The 10,470-nt window shown below is 29.1% G+C and overlaps 1 protein-coding gene across 11 annotated transcripts; it reads right to left on the bottom strand.

Annotated features, from left to right (window-relative positions):
• Positions 1-304: 304 nt before the first annotated feature.
• LOC122316044 (sugar transporter ERD6-like 15) lies at positions 305-8,835 on the bottom strand. 11 transcript variants are annotated; one of them, XM_043132507.1, is made up of 17 exons: positions 8,455-8,826; positions 5,143-5,205; positions 4,603-4,692; positions 4,390-4,449; positions 2,988-3,053; positions 2,826-2,891; positions 2,591-2,666; positions 2,430-2,494; positions 2,015-2,101; positions 1,683-1,767; positions 1,539-1,582; positions 1,377-1,439; positions 1,227-1,286; positions 1,070-1,123; positions 891-950; positions 675-789; positions 305-542 (listed from the first exon to the last, which is right to left on the bottom strand). In XM_043132507.1, the coding sequence occupies exons 1-17, from the start codon at positions 8,749-8,751 to the stop codon at positions 418-420; spliced, it is 1,476 nt and encodes a 491-aa protein (XP_042988441.1). In that variant the 5' UTR covers positions 8,752-8,826; the 3' UTR covers positions 305-417. The 11 variants fall into 11 exon arrangements, 9 of the variants coding, with proteins under 9 accessions (XP_042988441.1, XP_042988436.1, XP_042988443.1 ...); XM_043132502.1 differs by having other exon boundaries at positions 1,377-1,582; positions 8,455-8,828; XM_043132509.1 differs by lacking the exon at positions 1,377-1,439.
• Between the last annotated feature and the right edge of the window lie 1,635 nt (positions 8,836-10,470).

Here is a 10,470-nt window from a genome sequence, read left to right as displayed (position 1 = left end):
GGAGATTATAACTGAATGCATGTGCAGTAAAAAGTGTCGAGGACATTCTTGACTAACAAAAAGTTTTTCAGTGCATCTATTTGTGGTGTTAGCACTGATAATGTTGCTCAAGTCCTTTCTCTCACATGTAGGTCCTTGCTAATATATGATTTTCGAGCAGCCCTTGACAGTAATGTAATACCGACTACCTTGAATGTTTGCATGGTAACTTTAACAAAATCTGAATAATTAAATATGACTTAATTAAATTTTAAAATCTTGCTCGTGGTTATACGATCAAGCATAACTGGAAGATAAAACTACGTAGCAGCTGAAAGCACACTTTGTGTTGAATTAATAAATAGTAGTTCGTGATTACAGTATAAAACCCTTGAATAATTTTTAGCAATTTTCATGGCCATTGATTAATGTAATTTCTCACTGCATAATACGAGTCAGCGATGCATGTATTTCTTCCAATGTTCGCCCCTTAGTCTCCGGCACTAGTTTTGCGATGAAAACAACCCCAAAACCACATATGCCCGCATATATGAAAAATGTTCCTGAAAAACAAAAGCAATATTCCCAACAAAAGGATATTTATATGCGTGCATGATCATCAGTACTTGGCATAAGAACTCATGTGCATGACACTCTGGAATTAAGACACAAGTGATCAGGAGACTGGCATTCACCTGCAGGGCTCCAGGAGAATGAATAGTTAAAAGTGTATGAAACAACCCAAGAACAAAACGAACTGACCAGATTGCAAAGGGTTCCAGCTGAACCCTTTACATTTATTGGAAATATCTGAAGAACAGAACAAACCATTAACAAGAACCAAAAAAAATAAAAAAAGAAGAAGATACATAATATTAACAAAAAACAAAAGATATATAGCATAAACCAACCTCTGACACCACAATCCATGGTATTCCACCCATGCCAAATGCGTAAGATCCCATATATACCTAGTGAAAACAGAGTGCTACTTTCACTGTCTTGCCCAATTCTTTAGCACCGATTGTATGGAAGGAGAGAATGAAAAAATGGCAGATAGAAATGTTGTTTGTCAAATAAATTTGCATACCAAAACCCCTATCAGCGCCAAAATGGGACTTGCTTCTTTCCACCAGTCAAGTTCCTGATTATGGTACATATATATGTTCAAAAATACAATAGTTTTCGATCTTCAATCAACATATATATCTTCAGATTTCATGTTAATTGAAGTATAAACTATATACCTGCAAGAAGTAGGATAATCCGGTGAGGAGGCAGCCTAAGCATTGCCCAGTTGCAGAAGCCTGCATTAACATATTTGCATATTAGTCAAAATTCTTTGGCCAACTACGTTGAAAACTAATCAAGAGATTTATATATATGCCTAATCCAACCATCAACAGCGTTCTTCTTCCAAATTTATCTATCAGTGCTGCACTCAAAACAATTAAAGGAATCTGCAGAGGAAATGAAACTCTATTTTCAAAGAAACTCGCCAAAAACAGATCAATATATCCAACTATTTGAACTAAAAGGATCTTTATAAGATCATCTACCTGAAGAACAGCCACCAGGATAAACCCCAGTGTACTAGAGATACCTGTCACAAACAAAGGAAAAAACAATTTTGATATGGGAGCATGACTCCTTTTGTTCTTTGTAATTTATATTCTAAGAGGTAATATTGTCAGTGCCTTTACCAGCTGAATCAAAAATTTCACTCATATAAAACATAAATCCATATAAGCCTCCTGATGCTTGCACTACCATAAGCCCAACTCCAACCTGTAAACAATTTGGAGTCATATCCAATGATTCAATAAAAAGTAACGTTAGATACAGCTTTGTACAATTCATTTGAAAAAAAATGTAGTGTCTAGCTTTAAAAAAATAATTTTTTTATGTGGGTATTAAATTTACTCATTTTTTTTTTTAAATAAATGCGCAATGATTACACATCCTAACATTGTAAATATCATTTATTTTTAAACAAATAATGTTGTAAAAAGGAGAATATATATTTACTGCTCACAATGACTATATGAAGATATTTTCTCCGAAACAAGTTGAGGACATTGTCGTCGGAGTTCTGTTGAAGACGCTGGTTTTCGATATAATCCTATAAAACAATAATAACCTAGCATGCATCAACTGATCAATGCGGTAATACCATGAATATAAAAGATCGAGTTTCGGAATCATGTACAAGTGACGAATCAAGAGTCAACAAAGCTTTAGGAACATTTTTTTCATAAATTAATAATATGTTTTATATATTTTTTGTACATGAGAGCATTTTCAAATTCTCTTTTTTTCTCAATCTATATCAGTTTGTTCAACATGATACCTAAATACCATAAATATTTAAAAGTTCAAGAACTCCTGATTTACCGATCAATTAAATTAAAAATATTGTAAAACATTTTCCAATTTGTTAAAGTACTCACCAACCATCTTGGAGACTCTGGAATGAAAAACAGAGCAAGGAGCAGTAACAGACTCGGAATACAACCTGATCAAGATCAAAGTAAATATTGTTCGATACTTCGATGCTTTTTTATGGATAAAAAGTATTGCTTTAAGTAGGAAATTAGGCAAGCAAATATACCTATAATGGCCAAAGAACGCCAGGTGACGAAAGAACCGATTACAAACGTGAGAGAAGCACCATAACCAGTCATTGACTGCACATCACTCAATCATTGAACATTCATTAATGGAAGATCATTACACATCAGACTATTAATTATAGTAATACAGATCATGCAAATTCTGTACGTACAAGTTTTTTGAAAAAAAGAAAAGTAGATATATATATATATATATATAAAGGTAAAAAGTACCTGACTGATTGACATTAGTAGTCCTCTTATATCCTTTGGTATTATTTCTGCAAGATATGCAGGTCCCTGTAATTGACATGAGTGTGGGATGCCATTAACTAATCATTTATATATTCAAGTATTATGAAAAACCAAAACCTTACAACTACATTTACAACGTACCACATAACAAGTAAGCCCAAACCCAATTCCCAGCGACAGTCTTCCAAGGTCGAGCAACCAAGCACCCTTTAATTAATTCACATGATCAATTGGAAGGAACAAATTAATAAAAATGGAAATGTATGATTCAAACCATGCAAGAACCAGATCATCCGCTAATTATTTTCAAAAACATGCTGTTGATCAATAAAATTGGAAAGAAACATTATTATTATTTTGGATGTAAATTTATGGGTGTCAAATCGTGTTAACAGGTCGTGTTCGTGTCGTATCAAAATATATATATTATACTATATACCTCAATCCTAATCCGACCCATTAAACTTATCGTGTTAAAATTTTAAATCCTAACACGACCCGTTAACATAACGGGTCGTGTCGTGTCAACCAGTTTTGATCCATTAGTAAATATTACGAAATAGGTTAACACGACACAATAAGATTCGTTTAAAACTGTTTATGTAAATTAGTTGAATAGGTCCAAAATTAACCAGTTTGACCTGATTAAATTTAGTATAATTTTATATAAATTTTAAAATCACAATATTTATAAAAATTATAAAACTAACTACAAGTCTAAAGTTATAATTCAAACAATAAAAATATCAAAATTGAAATTCTAACAATTTTATTTTTAAGTATAAGAGTATAATTATAACTTTAACTTTCTGAACGTGTTATAACGTGTCATAACTGATTGATCCATTATCATCCCGTTAAACAATCGTGTCTTAACGGGTCAATCCGTTTTGACCTGAACCCGTTAAGACCAAACCCTAACCCACTAGTATCGTGTTAGGTTAACGGGTCGTATAACATATTCTCACCCCTAGATGTAATAATGTTTCTTTCTAATTTTTTCATGCATCGTGTAAAAAGTCACAATTTGGTTTAATTTACACCCTAAAACTACCTTTTAATTAAGTTTTAATATATTGTTCCCATCAATTGTTAATGTATAACTCTTAATATACTATGCTTTCTGAATTTGTCCACTTAGTGTGTCTCTAGTGTAAATTAATTTTTTTTTTGTTTTTTATTTCAAAAAATCTTTAAACATGTTTAAACATTTTTAAAAACAAAAAAATATTAATATACTAATAGTCAATTTCTTAACTATTAATTAAAAAAAATATTAAAAATTAAAATAAAATATATAAGTGGTCAAATTAAAGAGACAAACTTAGAGGGCATAATATCATTTTCCTTTTTTATTTATCTTAATATATAGTTAGATATTAAATTATCAGTAAATAAGTAATTAATTCATGTAATGCATTTTAAATTTAGACATCATGTGGCACGCTACAACTTTTCGTTTACTTCCAATGTCTTTATGACCAAATCGAGTAGACGCCTATACATATGAGATCAGTAAAGGAGAAGGAGTAGATTCTGAAACCTCAGCGAAAATAATGGCAAGCCAGCCTACGATGTAGAATATGTCCAAAATCCATAATGTCTGCGATAAAATAAAAATGAAAATTTTATGAAAAGATTTATATATATATATATAGAATTATTTATGATTTAATTAAAATGCAACAGTCGCACTAATATTATTCATATATTCCAGCAGAAGAGATATTATTAAATATTTGAAGAACATGCGTACAAGTCTACGACCAATGAAATCTGTCATCCTCCCACTTATTACGGCGCCAATCATTGCTCCAGCTGTCATTATTGAACCAAAAAAGGAGTACTGCATGCACCACACATCCAAGCAATATAAGAAAGTGATTAACCCTACTGTACAAAAAATCTTGAGTCACTTTTGTATAGGTTTTATCATTAATATGATTATTTTTATTATTTTTTTAATATAAAATAATTATTTTAACTAATTATATATTATATAATAATTACATATTAATAATTATATATAACAAAACTTTTAAAATAAAAATCTAATTTTTTTTTTTTTAAAATAATGTTAGATACAATCTCAAAAAATGTAACTAACAGTATATTTCTTTTAAAAAAATTAGAGTTTATTATTAAAAAATTAATTTTTCATGTGGAGCCATAAATTTACAAAAATTTTTTAAATAGAATATTGTATGAGACTTATAAATCCTAAGACTACAAATGGTATTTTTCTTTAACTCAATACCAAATTTCCAGCATTAATATTACTATAGTATTTACATACCTCTGTCACAGTGAGACTCAAATCAGCAATGATTCCAGACTCAGCCGGTGATGTATATGACACCTATAAATTAATTAATTAAGCAAACCATAAAACCAGAACTTGAAATATCAGTGGTACTACTCATGATGGAGTACTCTCACTGCCTCATTAATTCCGCAAAGTTTTAATTATTTCATCAACACTTTCTAACTCAAATATAGCATTATGTCCGGCCTCTACCTTCAAGAACGTTTCATGAGTCATTATTAATTATTAATATATATATATATATATATATATATATATATAGGAGCTGTATATAACATGGCAATCATTTGAATTACTTGGGTATCACTAATTTTATATTAACCTAGCTCCACTCCCAAAATCTTGAGGTTGCATTAATCTTAGAAAATTAGTTTTTATAAGTAGAGGTGGCAAATTGTGTTTTCGAATCGTGTTCGTGTTGTGTCAAGTTTTGAACATTCGACTATATAAATCAACCTGAATCCAATCCGTTAAGCTAAACGTGTCAAACTTTCAAATCCCAACTTAACATATTTAGATAACAAGTTGTATTGTGTCACCTGTTTTAACTCGTTTAATAATTAATTAGAAATATGTTAACATGACAACTCATTTATACCCATTTGTTTCATGTAAATTGGTTGAACTAAAATGCATAACTTATTTAACCTGATTAATATAATTTTAAAAGTTAAAATATATATTTATTAATAACCACAATATCTTAAAATATATAAAAATATTTTTTAAGTTTTAACATATAATAAAACTAATATTATAAACTATATAATAACAAATATAAGCATAGGTCTAAAATTATAATCTCAACAATAAAAACATAAACATAATGAAAAAGATCAATACTACAACTTAACAATAATAAAATTTTAATTTTAAAATAAATTTTAAAATTGTTAAAACGCGTTGATTTCATGTTAAGTAAATTAACTTATTTATAAATTATGTCTTAACAAATCAACCCGTTATTGACCTGTTTATAAATCGTATTTTATCTTATTAACTTGTTATCGGCCTGTTTATAAATCGTATCTTTACGAGTTAATCTATTTTAATCCAAACATGTTAATATTAAACTCAAACTTACTAATTTTATATCATATTTATTTTAAATTTATAAATCGTATTATATATTATCAACCGTAACTTTTAATCTTTAATGTCAAATAGAATAATGTCATGCACAACAGACATGACGGCTACAACCCTGGTTTGGGCCGGCATACCAAGTTGCATAATGCATTGGTCCACACCTCGAGCCGAACGGCAGATAGGTATATACTGTTCCACATCCTACAAGAGTGCACCACTAGACCCATCTAGCATTATCTGACGCACTTTTAAAGTCTTTTTTTATCCTTTTCTCGATCTACTTGTTTGTTCTTCGAACTTGTTTCCTATGTATAGCCTAAGCTCAGTGGTGGAACTACCTTATGTCTGGGGGGCCATGGTCGCACAACCCCCTTCCAAAAAAAACTTATAATTTGACCTTCTTTCTATGTTTTTCTTAAAATTCTATGTACGTAAGGAAAACCCCCTCCCACTCAAACAAATAAAAAATAAAATAAAAATAAAAATAAAAAATTGTATATACATAAAAATGCCTCTCTTTCCATTTTTTCCTATAGGGCCAAAAATTTTAGATTAAAATTTAATATATCATCATGTTTTCTATTATGATGTGGCCCTTTAAATTTTTTTTTTCCCCCAACAATTCTTTTAATTTTATGAATAAGTTCTAAAAGAGCTTAAAACTAAAATTAAATTTGTGAGAATAACAAAGTTATTAATATGAACCTCAAAGTTCTTGATTATAAGGTATTAAACTTCTCAAAATAGAATCTAATGTGAAATAAATATTAGAAGAATCATTTAAGGTTAACATTTTATATGAAAATAGAGAAATAATATTTATAGGATGTGTAAATCACTCGCACTCTTTTTTAAAAAAAGTGTGTAAATCTAGAATTCACATTAAAAAATTATTTTTTTAATAATAAATCTTACTTTATTTTTTTTCAAAAATGAATATTATTGCATGAAAGATTATTATAAGAAATCTAAAGAAAATGCAAAGTTGTATTTTTTAGAATTTTATTTCTGATAAACGTATTTTCAATTTTAGAATATGCAATTTTCACGCGCTACTTTTTTTAAAAAAATTGATAAATCTAGAACTCATATGAAAAATTTATTTTTTAATTATATACTCTACTTATTTTTATAAAAAGAGTGAACAAAACTTACACACCTTAAAACTATATATATCATTATTCTTTATTTCAGCATATATATGACAAGTTATGAATTTTGTCTTCTTAATGAAAGCTGATCTATTTAAACATGTTTTTACCCAATTGTAGCTTTAATAGATAGTTATGGTTTTACGATATACTGTGGAATTAAACTTACATCTCATCTCTTTGTATATTACATTGACTTTACAAGTTCAAAAAATTGGCCTCCCATGTACATATATATGTTTAGTTTTACCACTGCGTAAATTTACTTTGAGTACTCTAATTTCTTTAAAGTAACAATATCATAGGCACAATCCGGTCAGTTAAGGTTGGGACCACAATTGATTTATTATCATTTTATCATCTTGACTCACATGGTATTAATAGATTTAAAAATATTTTTTTATCTAACAATCATTTAGGTGTTTAGAATATAAGTTAAGATAAGACGAGTTGAAATAAAAGTTAAAAGTTGAATAAAATATTATTAGAATATTATTTTTTAATAGTATTATTATTTTAAGATGTGAAAAATTTAAATTATATATTATATTTTAAGTAAAAATTTGATAAAATTATAATGATTAAATAAGATAAGATGAGAGAAAATACCTTTTATATTTAAATGGGACTAATGTTATATCATAAGAATAAGAATGAATAAAGCTACAAGTAATGTTCTGATTTCAAAAAATAAAAAATATGTATAAGAATAAAGAAGAATCAATTGAGAGTATTCTAAAAAAAAAAAAATTAATATATAAAATAGAAAAAAATGAATTTTAATAATATAATTTAAAGAATATAATAAAGAATTAATTGGGAGTACTACAAGAAAAGAAAGAAAGAAAAAACAAAACAACTACTTTTAACAACAAATATCTTGTCCATATATATCCTCTCTTTAAAAAAAAATTAAAAAAATTAAAACTAAAATAAACTCAAAAGATTTATAAAAAAAATTTTAAAAATAAAAAAAGTGTGGTATGCTGTGAGAATTTGTGTACTCTACAGAGATTAGACAATCCAAGACCGTACTACTTACCAGACAACCACCAGTGAAGGCAGCGCAGGCGGCCGCAAAGGTGCAAACAAAAAGAACAGGCGTCGATCTTGTTTCAACAGGAGCACGGGCACCCGCACTGTTGAGGCTACCAACACCACCATTTTCTTGATCATAATCAATATTGCTAATCCTTAAACGAGCAGAGCACTCTGCTTCAATCAGAGGCAACTTGACCACCGCCTGCTCTTCCTCCATATGTATTGGGTACTGTGTTTTACTTGGTGCAGAAAGGCAGCAGCTAGCTAGGCGGGGAAGGCAGAGGCAAATTAAGCACATGCACAGAACAAACACATGACCATGAAATAGGTTGTTTAATTGCGTGTGGGAGTGGGAGTGGGAGTGAGAGATCAGGATTTAGAGGCCACTAATGGTCAGTCACTAACAAGGGTCCCACTCTGTTGAAAGTTGAAACAATAATTCAAATTATATTGTTTTTATAGACAAATTTTACATCTAACTCTTTTCCATTTTTGCAAGATGATTTGACACCTGTCACTCCAGAATGTATTCTAGAAGGATCCTCATTGCTCTGCTATCCATTTTCTGTTATGCATGAAGCAGTCTTGATACGTGCCGCTGCTGTGTTTGTGCTTGCTGCTGCTGGTTTATTTCTTGTTTCGTCTTCTGCCTTAACACACTCCCTTCCATAAAAAAACAACCAACCCTCTAGAATAGAACACGCAGATTAAAGCCGAACTCGATGTTTAGCGTACAAAACACTCAGATCACAAACGTGCACACAAAGAACAACTCTTGCTACGGGGACAGAGCCGCGAGCAGGAAGACAGAGTACTGTGCATGATATTTTATAAGAGCCTCGCAAGTCTTTCCTGTCCAAGTTCATGAAGGCTCCATCTTATCGTTAATGTAAAATTATTGTATAATTTTTTTCAGTTTTTTTATTCATATTGTTTTTTATCATTCTAAAACATTTTTTAAAAATATAAAAAATTAATATATTAATAATCACTTTCTTAATTATTAAATAAAAAAGATAAAAAAAATTAAAATATATAAAGAGTCAAAATAAATATATATTTATATTTATATATCTCATTATATATTAAAAGCGGCTATCTCCTTAGCAATAGTGTTTTTTCGATATTTATTTTTTCATTTTTATCCCTTCACTTTTACCATTTCTCATTTATCCCCCAGCTTTTCTTTCATCTGCTCGCATTTTTATGTTTCTAACCCTTTGTGTTTTGGTCTTTTTAGTAAAAATGTTTCAGAGGGTAGGCATCCTTTATTTTATTTTATTTTTTTCTTTTTGTCTTTCGGTCTTTTCTGTTTTCTCTTAAATCTCTCGCTCGAGCGGCTTTCATCCAAACAATTACTGCTTGAGACTTTTAATAACCACTCGAGCGAAATAGACTTATTTCCATTTTATCCAACACCGTTCGATGTTTCCACATTTTTTTTCACAATAAAATAATTGTCAGTTGTGATGGATCCTATAGACAAAAGTTAATTTTGTATTTTTCTCCCCTTGAATTGAGAAACATCGAACTGGAATTAAGTTGGATTTGGAGGTTAAAAAATGTTAAGATATGTTGTAAATAGTATTAAAAAAAAGATAAAAAATAATAATAAAATATTAAATATTATTAAAAAGAAGATAAAAAGTAATAGTAAAATAATAAATAATAATAAAATAGATTAAGAGGATAAGCACCGTTTGTTTATTTTTTGTCAGTTGTGAGGCTACAGAAGTTAAAGGATAAATGCACTCAACTGCATGTTTGAATATTAAATAGTGTTTAAAATTGAATTACACTCAACTGTGTTTATCCTCCAATGAGTTTTTAATGTATGATTATTATTATTATTGTTGTGAACAGTTATAATACTTTTTTCTAATTATTTTTAAGACAAGTTAGGCAACAGTTGTAAGACTTTATACTTCCGTGAAGCATGGGATGTACAATGTATGAGTTTTGTTATATATAAGTAAAATTGTGTACTAATCTATGTATTAATATTGATTCTTTTATA

Source organism: Carya illinoinensis, chromosome 7 (assembly GCF_018687715.1).
Source record: "Carya illinoinensis cultivar Pawnee chromosome 7, C.illinoinensisPawnee_v1, whole genome shotgun sequence".
NCBI lineage: Eukaryota > Viridiplantae > Streptophyta > Magnoliopsida > Fagales > Juglandaceae > Carya > Carya illinoinensis.
The sequence above is the reverse complement of the archived record's forward strand: the minus strand, read 5'-3'. Positions and strand labels throughout refer to the sequence as shown.

Excerpts from the sequence above, each read along its gene's own strand:
- LOC122316044 (XM_043132502.1), bottom strand. The coding sequence starts at position 8,751 with ATGTGCTTAATTTGCCTCTGCCTTCCCCGCCTAGCTAGCTGCTGCCTT. Across the intron at positions 3,054-4,389 it reads TTGCCATTATTTTCGCTGAG|GGTGCTTGGTTGCTCGACCT; the intron begins GTTTCAGAATCT and ends AATTAATTAAAG. Across the intron at positions 2,495-2,590 it reads GCGTTCTTTGGCCATTATAG|GTTGTATTCCGAGTCTGTTA; the intron begins GTATATTTGCTT and ends GATCTTGATCAG.